We start from the raw sequence: 12,761 nt of genomic DNA, 5'->3' as shown, positions 1-12,761 counted from the left end.
CAGAGGGCGCCACCATGTGGCCATTCCAGGATGTAGGTTGTTGAGCACGGGGCAGGGTGAGGAGCCAAAATCATCTAAAATCATCCAGTGAAAAATAACAAACTGGAAATAGTATTTTTATTAAATAGACTGATGGCACTAACCGTGACATGGCAGAAGCAGACGTTTGAACACACCAGGCTTCAGAGGGGGCAGTTGCCTTGGGTGACTTCCCCATTTAAACAAGTAAATAAACACATTCAAATGCAACACAAATGTTATTGAGATAATTCAATAAATAAGCATAAACATAATCAAATAAATTAATCATATATAATATAAACAAATGTGTCTTGCTTGGATGTTTGCTGTCACCTCATGCAGCCAAAACATGACAGACTCGTCACTTTTAAAAAAAGATTTACACAGAAAGGCTAAAAATATTTGACATTCTTCTGGGAACTTTACACCCGTAGTGAAGACTGACACAGTGCCATCGTAACCATTACCATCTGGCATGGGACTAGGATGATTATGTAGTAAAACTGTTATCACATTTATGCCACTCTGACTGGAAAAAAAACCACGTCTCCAGTTACATTTACATTTACAGCATTTATCAGACAATTTTATCCAGAGCGACTTACAATCAGTTGTTACAGGGACAGTCCCCCTGGAGACACTCAGGGTTAAGTGTCTTGCTCTGGGATTTGAACCTGGGTCTTCTGGTTCATAGTGTGTTACCCACTAGTTACTACCTCCCAGTTGATCACTTATATTGAGAAGAACAATCATTCAGTTATTTGTTGTCAGTCAAGTCCCCACATGTATGGGTCTCTGCCAAGATGGCTTTGACAGGGTCAAAAATTTTCAGCTGTTGTCTCTAAAAGTGGGGGACTGCTGTTTTAATTCCAACGTCTTAGCTGTCTGCACAGGAGCAACATGGCTCCGTGGACGGAACTGTGCAGGGATTCCCCCAGCATTCTGTGTCCTGCCACGTCCTGGTTGTCTCTTTATGTGAAAACTTCATCACTCTGGCACCCAGGGAGGCTTCTGTCAAGTTCAGTGTTCCGCTCCCTCAGTAGAAGCGCTTGCGTCTGCTCTCATTCCAGTGACCATAAAGGACGAGGCTCACCACAATCAGCAGGAAGCAGCCCAGCAAGGAGAAGAGGACTGTGAAGAAGATGGCGATCCCACTCGTGCCCTCTTCTGTGGAGTATGCTGGAAATGACAGACGAAAATGGTGAGATCGGAGACAGCACTTTTCCTGACCGCCATGAGCAGTCCAGTCCAGTACCCAAAGGTTCTTGTAATGGGCCCTGATGCTGTTCTAGGTGTTCTAGGTCCAACATAAATGTTTGCTGATTTGGGATGGTAGTAGCCTAGTGGGTAACACACTTGCCTATGAACCAGAAGACTATCCCACTTACTACCATTGAGTCCCTGAGCTAGACACTTAACCCTAAATTGCTCCAGGGGGGACTGTCCCAGCAACTACTGATTGTATGTCGCTCTGGATAAGAGCCGTAAAATGCATTACAATTATTAAAAATTATTTAAAAGAATATAGAAATGCAGAAACGTGATCACTGCTCATTTTCCTGGCAGGAATTTCTGAAAATATTGCACATACAACCAGATCAGTCCTGGGTTACTTCACAAAGCATTCCATTTGTCTCAAAAGACTAATGGAATAGGAACCACAGCTTAAACCGGTTCCTGTTCATTCCTGTTTTGGAATGTGCAGTGGAAACTCAACCGAGGACTTAAATTGTATTAATGCTGCTGGAGACTCAGTCTTACGCCTCTGCAAGTCGAAGTTGTCCACACTCGGTACAAGGACCTCCTCCTCGCCCTCCTCCTCCTGCTTGCTTCGCAAAACTGTCAGCTGGTACAACTTCAGGGAAATCAGGTCATGGTTATCTGCAATTGAGCCAAATGTTTTTGTAAGAGGCAGGATTTCTTGTATAAACTGGATGTAACAGACATTTTCACAAAATCTTCATAACTTATCAGATCCGAAGAGTAAAAATACTGTACACAGCATGGAAAAAGACACAAACATTCTTGTCAAGTGAGCTTTGAATCAGACCCATTGCCTGAGAAAAACATTACAGCTACACTTTACACTATATTTTAGCCCCGCCCATTCCTAATTGCATTAATTTACTCATCTAATGATGTCCTTCCATTTGTCTAATTCAAATAGTTCGTTTTCCATGTGCTTATGTTTCCTATGTGTATATATCATTATTCTACTATGGTGTAAGAGGAGCAAATTCCAATCTTGGCTCATCCTGACTGCAGAGACCGTGGCTCCAAATATCACAAAATGGCGGCGAATTTTGCTCCACTTCCATAGAAGAGCAGGCAATGGAGCCACAGCATTTGTGCCATTTACAGTCACCGGTCAGAAGAGAGAAGTGGTGCGGCTGTGTGAGTGATCAGCACCTGAAAGGTCTCCAGTAACGGCTGAGGCCCCAAAATAATATCCCATAGGCAGCCGCACCCCAGGTATGTCCAGGCAGTCCCTCCACTCGTGCTGCCCATCGATGTCGATCATGATCTACAGCGGAGCAGAAGTCAGCAGTAATATCCTGAACGTCCGGGGTGACGTAAGCCTCTATTCAAACGTTTCTCACCGTTAGCCTGCGGCGGACATATCTGATGAAGAGGAAAGTATCGTGTTTAAGGTTGCGCACGATGGCACTGCAGCCACCCAGCTCCGTGGGACGCCCATCGCGGTCGTGACTGTAACTGACGCTGCCGTTTCCGACCATCGCTAACACGTACGGAAACACTCGCTGGTATAACAAAACCACAACTTGAGGGTTAAAACATGGCAACAGGTTGCTCTTTCTGACCTGCTTATTGAAAAATACGCTGCGCTGATTATGGGTGAATGACCACACCATGAAGCAGAGCCATGTAATTATAGGGGGTTCGGATGTGTGTGTGTGTGGTACCTGCATGCGAGGAGTGTACCTCTTCTTCTGCGCCTAGAGAGACAATCCGTTTAATATATACAGTACAGGCCAAAAGTTTGGACACGGCTTCTCATTCAATGTGTTTTCTTTATTTTCATGACCATTTACGTTGGTAGATTCTCACTGAAGGCATCAAAACTAAACATGTTTTATATTCTAGTTTCTTTGCTCTGATTGCTGCTTTGCACACTCTTGGCATTCTCTCGATGAGCTTCAAGAGGTCATCACCTGAAATGCTTTTCCAACAGTCTTGACTCTTTGCCTTCACTCTGCGGTCCAGCTCACCCCAAACCATCTGGATTGGGTTCAGGTCCGGTGACTGTGGAGGTCAGGTCTCCACTTTTTGTTAAGTACATAACTCCACATGTGTTCATTCATAGTTTTGATGCCTTCAGTGAGAATCTACCAACGTAAATGGTCATGAAAATAAAGAAAACACATTGAATGAGAAGGTGCGTCCAAACTTTAAGCCTGTACTGTATATAATACATAGAAATTATATTTCTATAAACCTGGTAAAGGTTTTAGTCACAGTTAAACGGTAAAGAGTAAGTACCTCCAAAAACTTCTCCTCATTGGGGTAAGTATCAACAAATACCCCCAGACCTGTGAACATGTCCACATTACCAAACACAGGGCCTGCAATAATATAAAACACAACAGAAGTATTGTTTTAACTTAAAGAGAGATGCCACGATAATCATCTTAAACAATTAACTTTTTGTATTTACATTTACAGCATTTATCAGACGCCCTTATCCAGAGCGACTTACAGTCAGTAGTTACAGGGACAGTCCCCCCTGGAGACGCTTAGGGTTAAGTGTCTTGCTCAGGGACACAATGGTAGTAAGTGGGATTTGAACCTGGGTCTTCTGGTTCATAGGCGAGTGTGTTACCCACTAGGTTACTACCACCCATGGATCCCCCTGCTCCAGGGGGTTTGTCCCTGTAACTGCTGGTTGAAAGTTGCTCTGGACAAGCGTGTCTGCTAATAAAATCTAAATAATAAATGCTTGAATTGTATCAGTATAGTCATTACAATGTAGTATGTATATTTTTTCATTGTGTACCGTTCTGCATCCGTTCTTTTGTGTACCATATAGCCAGTCCGTCTCCATTAAGGTTCTTCTTGCCTTGACCGTGAATTTTAAAGTGCACTTGGATCTCCCAGTCCTTGAGGTGACAAGGCTGCACAACGTGAGAGAGAGAAATAAGGAATCGCAGAAACTCCACGTGCATTCACAAGAAAATCGTGCAGAAAAATGATGAACCGGATCCAGAGAGTTGGTGCGGGTGCAGAATTTGGGATAGTCTTCCTACCAGCAAGTAACTTGTTATTGTGCGATCCTGGACTATCCATTCACGTATCAAGATCTCACCCCGTAATATACTTACTACTGGGTCATTTGGAAATTTCCCTCTTTTTCCATGAAAGTATGGAAACAGGATTGAACAGAAAAAAAGTGAATAGTTAAAAATAATGATAGTTGTTTAACCCACATCTGCTGATACTCTCCTAGTGTGAATTTGGTCAGTTTTATTGCTTCTTAAAGAGTGAAACTGTTTTCAGGTCAACTCAGATCACAGACAATGTTTTTCCCTCGGAACTCGAGACTAATTGTTGCTGAAAAGGTTCTTATGCAGCTTGCGGATTTTCCAACATTAACAGCCATTTCCAGCCCTTTGCGATATAAACAACGTCTGGCCTGGAGTTTTCACCCATGTGGTGTCTTTCTAATGAATTAAAAAAAAAAGTGATTTCTAAATGATCCTGAACTTCTGAACGGTAGCTGGTGGTTCCGCCTCCAGGACCGAACCTCGGGTACCCACCATGCGGCTCCACACCGCCCCCTGCTTGCTCTGCACGTCGGGTGTTAGGCGAATGTTGTCGGTCGACACCACAGCATCTCCCATCAGCTCCCAGTGAGAGGAGGCGGACGATCCGATGCCTGAACGCACAAACGAGGGTCCGCGTGTTAACTCCACCGGGACATTTCATTTCCCTCCAGCAAGACACTCTTGAACACCCTGATTCCGACATTGCAACGTGCATGCAGTGGTGAAAGCCGGCGGCCCTGCAGCTACCTTGGTACGGTTTGGACAGCGAGTATTCTCTCTTAAGAAACTCCTCCATCTCGTGACCGTCGTCCGCAAGAGACGGGCCCACTGTCGCGGCGATTAATAAACACACCCAGGACATTTCGAGGTCCGCCGCCGTCCAGGGAAGCCGGGTCGGTTTCCACTGGAAGGGTGGACCGTCGCACTGACCCCCCCAACAAAGCAGACGATTGGCCCACCCGGTTGCATGGCGCGCTCCCATTGGCCCTCGTCTAAGTCAATAAATTACCGCCCCACCCTGTCCGTGGAACGCCGACAGCTGCGCAAACCTGGAGCGGTTCTGTGAAGTGATGTCAAGGTTTAATAAACCGCAGTGCATTCGTTTAAAAAGTAATACATAGGGAACATATATACATACTTGGTCTATTTGACTTTTGTACATTTCTGTGTCAAATATACTTAAAATGCAATGTACTTACATTTAGCTGTTTTTTTTTATATAATGTACATATCAATCTAAGATATATGTTATTATTTATTTATTGCGTTTAATCTTTTTTTTTTACATTTAAACTCTAATCCCATGTTATGTTATTATAGTTATGTAAAAAAAAAAGGGTTAACTTCCGGTGCATGAAAATATCATTAAAGGCACCGTATTAAAGTATTATCCGGCGAGATGCGTGTTAGAATGAAATAAAATGCAGTACAAAAGAACTCCAACAAAAATAAATGCATGTAAGCAGCTTTGTTGATCTATAGAATGTGAACATTTGATTTTTTTTTTTTTTTAATTGTCGCTTTAATTTGTCAGAAACAGAGTTTCTGGGAAAATAAGATCTTTCAGAAACCGACGAACGTCAAACGTCGGCTTCTTTTCGTCCCCGCGATGTCGGGTGTTTCGCGACGATCCCTTAGCTTTAGCCGCAGCCTGTGCGTTGTGGAAGGAAGGCGCACGGCGGTTCCGTCTTTGAGCGGTAGCCGTTCGCCCGCAGGCTCGTTCCCGGGTTATGGAGTGAAGAAGGGCAATTATGGAGCAGCCACCGCCAGAGCAAAGCACCAAGCAGGTCGATGTTTATCGGGACACATGGGTCCGTTTCCTGGGTAAGGCTGCTCTCGCGTGTCGATTCGGGCATCCCAGGCGCCTGAAAGTGTACGTAACGCGACCATGTGCTGAGCTGCTGTGCCCGTTTTGGAAGGGGAAAAAAAACTGTAAACGCGTCCAGAGATTATGGGAGAATTTGTTTAAAACGCACGTTGACTAGTGAACGTTTTCGCTAAAGGCTGAATTCGGGTTGTAGCATCGCTACTGTTCTGTGATCCATCAACTTCCAGATCTCTCAGCTACCAGAATTTCCCCCAACAAACCCCATAATACACCGTGTAGGTGTACAGAACAGCCCCTGTCTGTGTATTATGGGCTTTTTTTTTAAATTATGGCCTCCCCATACAACTCTGTACAACTAGCATTATCAGTTTCTATTTTGATGACCTCTGGGAGCCGTAGAATAAAATGTATGAATAAATAGCAAGACATGCACATTAAAAAAAAAAAAAAATTAATGCATGGTTAAGTGAAATGACCCTTTTTACGTTCGTGGGCGGCCCGGTGATGTGCAGGGAAGGTTTATCCATGGCCTGCCGCAGCCACTGGCCCGAGGGTGACTTTGAAATGTACACTGTCGCTAAATTCAACTCCGGAAGCAGCTGCCGACTCTGACCTCTTCTAGAGCAATCGGGCTGGTGCTATTCCGATCCTCTACCAGCGTGAGAACAGTGCGACACACGCACGATCGCTGATGATCATTCCACTGGAGTCTCTGGGCCTGCAGTAAGGCCTGTTAAGGGTAGAATTCAAGCAGAACTGGGATCCCTAGTTATCTGAATGTGATTAATTTAGCTTTTCTATTTGGAAAGCTTATGAGAAATGTTGTCATATTTATCACATTTGCTGGGAAACGCACTATAATCAGTCTGTTTGTGACCAATCAGCCGTTATTAAGGGCGAAGGCTTATTTTCTGCATGCTATGTAATGGAGCTGCAGTTCATATTAATTTGTCAGAAACAAAATACTAATACAACTACACAGTCGCCACCCTTGTGTGGCCCGGCTCCAGCATTCAATTTTTATTTGCAATACATTATGTTTTCAGTGATTGTATGCCGCAACAGGCTTTTTAACTGCCGCTGTACCTTACACTCGCATGTCTTGTGCTTGAAGGCTATGCGAACGAGGTGGGGGAGGCTTTCCGGGCCCTGGTGCCGGTCAGCATGGTGTGGGCCAGCTATGCAGTCGCCACGGCATATGTCTCTGCTGATGCTGTGGACAAGGGCAAAAAAGCGGCTGCGGTGAGGAAGCAGTTTTTAAATATATGGGGACATGTTTATGAATGCATGTGCGTATTTATGTCGAGGGGTGAGAACCATGTGAGTGTAATTGACATTTTGGGTAAAGTTGTGATATACAGTGGGTACAGAAAGTATTCAGACCTTTTTTGTTGTATCGCATTTTTTCTTTTTTTTTCCTCATTAATGTACACACAGCACCCCATATTGACAGAATTGTTGACATTTTTGCAAATTTATGAAAAAAGAAAAACTGAAATATTACACGGTCCTAAGTACTCAGACCCCTTGTGCTGTGACTCATATATTTAACAGAGGTTCTGTCCATTTCTTATGATCGTTCTTGAGAAGGTTCTACACACTTATTTGAGTCCAGATGTTCTGGATTATACTGACTGGACTTGATTAAGAAAGCCACACCCCTGTCTATATAAGACCTTACAGCTCACAATGCAGGTCAGAGCAAATGCGAATCATGAGGTCAAAGGAACTGCCTGAAGTGCTCAGAGACAGAATTGTGGCAAGGCACAGATCTGGCCAAGGTTCCAAAAAAAATCTACTGCATTTAAGATTCCTAAGAACACAGTGGCCTCCATAATCCCTAAATAATAGTAAAAACGTTTGGGATGACCAGAACCCTTCCTAGAGCTGGCCATTTGGCCAGCCAACAGAGCTATCAGGGGAGAAGAGCCTTGGTGAGAGAGGTTAAGAAGAACCCACTGTGGCTGAGCTCCAGGAATGCATTCGGGAGATAGTTGACTTTCTACATCTTTCCCCCATCACTGCACCCATCCGCCTGTCAGGGTTTTTATAGCAGAGTGACCCGACGTGCAAAACACTTGAAAGCCCACATGGAGTTTGCTAAAAAGACACCTGAAGGACCCCCAAGATGGTGAGAAATAAGATTCCCTGTGTCTGATGAGACCGAGATAATTTGTTTGGCCTTAATTAAAGCAGTATGTGTGGGGAAAACCTGGCACTGCTCATCACCTGTTCACAACAGTCCCAACAGTGAAGCATGGTGGTGGCAGCATCATGCTGTGGGCTATATTGCAGCTGTAGGGACAGGGCGACTGGTTTCAACCGAGGGAAAGATGAATGTGGCCACGTAGAGGGATGTCCTGGACTAAAACCTTCTCCAGAGTGCGCATAACCTCAGACTGAGCTGAAGGTTTAACCAAACTGGAGAGGATGTGCAGGGAGGAATCCCGAAAAATGCAGGTGTGAAAAACTTGTTGCATCTTTCCCCCAAAGACTCATGGCTGTATTAGATCAAAAGGGTGCTTCTACTAAATACAGAGGTGTTTGAACATTTTCCATACCCACTGTATATACCAAATGAAAGCCCTTTCTACTGGCAAAATGATGTGACTGAATTCTTATAAACTTTGGAGTTGTTAACCTAAAACCAAATGACTCTTACAGTGAACACACAGAAACATTTATAACCATTTATAAATGTAGAAATATATTGTTCACTATGTACACTGTGTTTTAAAGAAATGTGGGTTATAAATTCTGCATATAATAAAGATAAGATAAGTACCTCATCTGTGCTGTTGAAAGGTTTCTTAATTGGATTTTTAGCACATTATGATAGTGAAAGTGAAGTGATTGTCATTATGATGCACAGCACATGGTGCACACAACAAAATGTGTCATCTGCTTTTAACCAACCACCTTTAGTGAGCAGTGGGCAGCCATGACAGGCACCCGGGGAGCAGTGTGTGGGGACGGTATCTTGCTCAAGGAAACTTTAGTGGCCACTGAGGTGCCACTGAGCAAAGCACCGTCCCCACACACTGCCCCCCGGGCGCCTGTCATCGCTGCCCACTGCTCACTAAGGGTGATGGTTAAAAGCAGAGGACACATTTCCTTGAGTGCACCGTGTGCTGTGCTGCAGTGTTTCACAATGACAATCACTTCACTTTCACTTTAATAAACATGACAAAATAGACTTTGCTTCTGTAAAAATGTGCTCATGCTGAGGTATCCATTTGAACAATTTTTTGCACTTGAAACCCATTTTGGTTTCTTTCTTTATTTGCCTGTAGGCACATGGAGACAACCCAGGAAAGACGACGCGGGTAGCTGTAGCTGTCGTGGACACGTTCGTGTGGCAGGCTCTGGCCTCGGTGGCCATTCCTGGCTTCACCATTAACAGAGTGTGTGCTGCGTCTCTTTATCTTCTGGGCCGGACGACACGTTGGCCACTACCAGTGCGCAAATGGACCACCACTGCCATTGGCCTCTCCACTATCCCTTTCATTATCACTCCCATTGACAGGTCTGGATGAGTTATGGTGAATTACTGTCGGTGCATGTGGGGAAAATGCTGGGGTTTAGGTCTGCTGATTAAAGGCATCCATTGCATCACAATCCATTTGGCTGTTATGGCCCAAGCGTGACAAAAAATAAGTAAAAAATCACAGTGTGTCAGGTTCAAACATGGCCAATGAGATGAGATTGACATAGTCTGAATTTTGTAACCAAAATCTGACAATATACCTTCAATGTCTACACAAGATCATTTATTTTAATATGCAACAAAGATTAATGAGATTAAAATGAGTTTTGAGTTTTTGGTTGCACAGTATATAACTGCCTTAAGTGCTAATGAAGAATCAACATAACTGTCTGTCAGTCTATCTAGTCACGTTTTTCCATTTTGTGCTGTTTGATGAATTAGTGACAATAAAATGAAGTCCATGTTTTAGGGTAGCAACTTGCCTGGATTATCAAATTATTAACATTAACCATTCACATTACAGAAAACATTACACTGCAAGTAAAGCATCTATGTGCTCTTGCCTGTTGTTCACTGTTTGCTTGGGATATCCTTTACTTCATGTCTGTGATTGATCTGATCCGAGATTGAGTATAGTTACATGACAAAACAAGGACCTGACCTGTCTTGCTTTACCCCCTTTACCTCTTCAGGTCAGTCGACTTCCTCTTGGACTCCAGCCTGAGGAAGCTGTATGGAGAAGGAGAGAAACACGAATGAACTCACCAGCTGACTGAGCAAAGGCACCACTCTCCTCTTTAGTCAAGGAGCAGTCACTGTGAAGCACAATCCCCCACACGCTGTCTCTCTCTTTTTTTTTTTTTTTTTTTTCCTGTAATTTTTTTAAAATTATGTTTCGTTTCCTGCCCGAATTTGTGTAGCTCATTGAAAAAGGTGCTAGGCACTTTTAATTGAATCATTGCATGTACCTCAGAATGGACTAGACTATAGATGTGGGGGGGAGAGAGAGAGAGAGAGAGAGATAGATATGAGCAGTCGCCCAGATATATTTGTTGTTTCTAGATCTTTTTAAACCTTAATTGAAGCAGTGGTTTTTAATTGCTGTATAAAGCCAGCAGTGCTTATCATGGCACTCTCTATGATTTTGATTAATAGGCGATTGGAGAGGAGATTTTTGAATAGCATTCTTGGTGACCCTGAACTTTGTACCTGTATATACCCAATATAGTTATCCCATTCATTTAACAAAGTTAATAATATTAGGTTAGTAAATTATATATATAGGCCATTGGGTTTCAGCATGAAAATGCTATTGTTTCAGTTTAACACTGTGCATGATTACACAGATGTTGTCCTTTACAGTACTTACACAGGTTTGCAGACAAGCATCAGACACACTGTATGTTGTTGTCTTAAGTTGTCCCAGTGAACCACTGTTACAACTTTGTTCAAAAATTTGACATCTCCAGCAATATCACTTAAGATACATGTGAAAGCTTTTATGTTGTAGGCTGTCGTGTGGGTTCACTCTGTGAAAGGGATATAATTAACTGTAAGTGAGATTAATTGGCTGTTCAGAAGGCTGACAGATAGGGAGCACCCTGGTTAAACATTTCCTCTTTTCATTGTGCCAGTGCCATGTTTTAGAATCCTTGAGTTTTTTTTTTTATATATATATATATATATATATATTAGTCCCACAAGTGGGAAATTGTATGTATCTATGGATCAGAATAATTTTGTGTGTTCATTGTTCATTGTGGCCTTTATTTTAAAGCACTGCTCTGTTTCATGATACCGTATGCAAGTTCAACCAAATGTGTTGTGTATTAAAGGACACACAGTGTGCAAATATGGACTAGACTGTAATAATGTAATTGCAGCCTCCGGGGGTGATTTTCCAGAAAACAGGATATCTCAGTTAGCTGAATTAACCCCCTGGCCCTTTTCTGTTCCTCAAAAGTCTGAGTCACTCCTCAGCCAAATACCTGGCACTTCATGAGCCCAGAGAAATGATAACTAGGTGCGCAGAATTCTTTAAAAGCCATATATCCACACTGGTCTGTAACAGCCTTAGCAAATAAGTATTTTACCTTCTTCTTTTGGTGTCTGTTATTGTTTACAAACTATTATTAATATTTAGTTTTTTGGTTTCTATGATTAGATTTCTTTTTACTTGTTTTATTTTCTAAAATATATGGCATTTCATATGGCATGGGTTCAAAGTTGCCATGGCCTTAACGCCTGGTTAAAGCCCTGCTTTGCTGTTGGGAGATCAACAATCAAGCGTAATTTTGTATAATATTCACAGTTGCTGCTCTTACTAATCGGCAGAACTGTCTGGTTTGGTTTTGCTGTTCACAGAAATATAAGCAAGAAATTAATGAAGACCATGTTTTTGAAATTGCTTGGTCATTAAAGCGATTTCCCATCTTGACTGTGTGAAAGAATAAAAATGTTTTTAAGAAAATTATTGTTTCGTTATTCCATCCCCAATGGGTACCTGTCCACACACGGCTAAACAAGAATCAAATAAACAATGATGCACAGACCCGTTCATACAAATTTTTGTGTTGTCTTATTTGCATAGTTGTTTTTACTTGATTGTCAGATTTCATACATATACTGCTTAACATATGACGCTATTGCTGCTATAAGCTCTGTTCCAGAGATGATTCTACACGAGGAACAAGTTGTTGGCGATTATCTCGATTAACTCACATGGACCGGTTTCAAGCAGGTTTCCAGGTGAGATAAATTGGATGAATTATTTTAAATGGCTTCTACGGCCCTGTGAACGGAATGGGGATGTGACATGCTGAATGGTTGATGATGGGGCTCCTTCAGAAAGTGGCTTTTTTCACTGTTGTTGCTGCAGCTTTCGCGCAAACTGGTAATCTGATATGGAGCTGTTTATCAGGCTTTCCCTGGTTTTCTTTGAACAATACACTCTCTGTGCAGTGGTTGAGGTCAAACACCGAATACTGTCTCTGCTGCAGATTTCACTGTAGACTGTGGTGCAGATTCCGTCACAGTAACGTGGCATCTGGGACAGAAGGTCAACTTCATACTACACCCCTTTGCTCTTCTTCTGGGCAACTGTGTGCCTTTGAGCTTTTCTAAGGAAGAAGTGGTCTTCCAT

The 12,761-nt window shown here is 42.8% G+C and overlaps 2 protein-coding genes across 3 annotated transcripts; one reads left to right on the top strand and one right to left on the bottom strand.

The window, feature by feature from the left end:
- Nucleotides 1-103: 103 nt before the first annotated feature.
- Nucleotides 104-5,513, bottom strand: lman2la (lectin, mannose-binding 2-like a). 2 transcript variants are annotated; one of them, XM_028971268.1, is made up of 9 exons: nt 5,052-5,512; nt 4,797-4,915; nt 4,037-4,154; nt 3,523-3,605; nt 2,946-2,978; nt 2,622-2,783; nt 2,431-2,545; nt 1,783-1,902; nt 104-1,200 (listed from the first exon to the last, which is right to left on the bottom strand). In XM_028971268.1, exons 1-9 carry the CDS (start codon nt 5,284-5,286, stop codon nt 1,058-1,060), a joined length of 1,128 nt encoding a protein of 375 aa, XP_028827101.1. In that variant the 5' UTR covers nt 5,287-5,512; the 3' UTR covers nt 104-1,057. The 2 variants fall into 2 exon arrangements, with proteins under 2 accessions (XP_028827101.1, XP_028827100.1); XM_028971267.1 differs by having other exon boundaries at nt 2,622-2,978; nt 5,052-5,513.
- Nucleotides 5,514-5,935: 422 nt separating this feature from the next.
- mtfp1 (mitochondrial fission process 1) lies at nt 5,936-12,089 on the top strand. Its single transcript, XM_028973820.1, has 4 exons — nt 5,936-6,128; nt 7,247-7,374; nt 9,426-9,658; nt 10,312-12,089. Exons 1-4 carry the CDS (start codon nt 6,056-6,058, stop codon nt 10,376-10,378), a joined length of 501 nt encoding a protein of 166 aa, XP_028829653.1. The 5' UTR covers nt 5,936-6,055; the 3' UTR covers nt 10,379-12,089.
- The last annotated feature ends 672 nt before the right edge of the window (nt 12,090-12,761 follow it).

Source organism: Denticeps clupeoides, chromosome 3 (genome assembly GCF_900700375.1).
Source record: "Denticeps clupeoides chromosome 3, fDenClu1.1, whole genome shotgun sequence".
In the NCBI taxonomy this organism is placed as follows: Eukaryota; Metazoa; Chordata; class Actinopteri; order Clupeiformes; family Denticipitidae; genus Denticeps; species Denticeps clupeoides.
The sequence above is the reverse complement of the archived record's forward strand: the minus strand, read 5'-3'. Positions and strand labels throughout refer to the sequence as shown.

What these genes read in the sequence shown, in the direction of transcription:
- lman2la (XM_028971267.1), bottom strand. Translation starts at nt 5,286, where the DNA reads ATGGGAGCGCGCCATGCAACCGGGTGGGCCAATCGTCTGCTTTGTTGG. An exon ending in GGGCGGTGTGGAGCCGCATG is followed by an intron (nt 4,155 to 4,796) that starts GTGGGTACCCGA and finishes CACGTTGTGCAG; the next exon opens with CCTTGTCACCTCAAGGACTG. An exon ending in AAAAGAACGGATGCAGAACG is followed by an intron (nt 3,606 to 4,036) that starts GTACACAATGAA and finishes ATATTATTGCAG; the next exon opens with GCCCTGTGTTTGGTAATGTG.
- mtfp1 (XM_028973820.1), top strand. Translation starts at nt 6,056, where the DNA reads ATGGAGCAGCCACCGCCAGAGCAAAGCACCAAGCAGGTCGATGTTTAT. An exon ending in AGGGCAAAAAAGCGGCTGCG is followed by an intron (nt 7,375 to 9,425) that starts GTGAGGAAGCAG and finishes ATTTGCCTGTAG; the next exon opens with GCACATGGAGACAACCCAGG. An exon ending in ATTATCACTCCCATTGACAG is followed by an intron (nt 9,659 to 10,311) that starts GTCTGGATGAGT and finishes TTACCTCTTCAG; the next exon opens with GTCAGTCGACTTCCTCTTGG.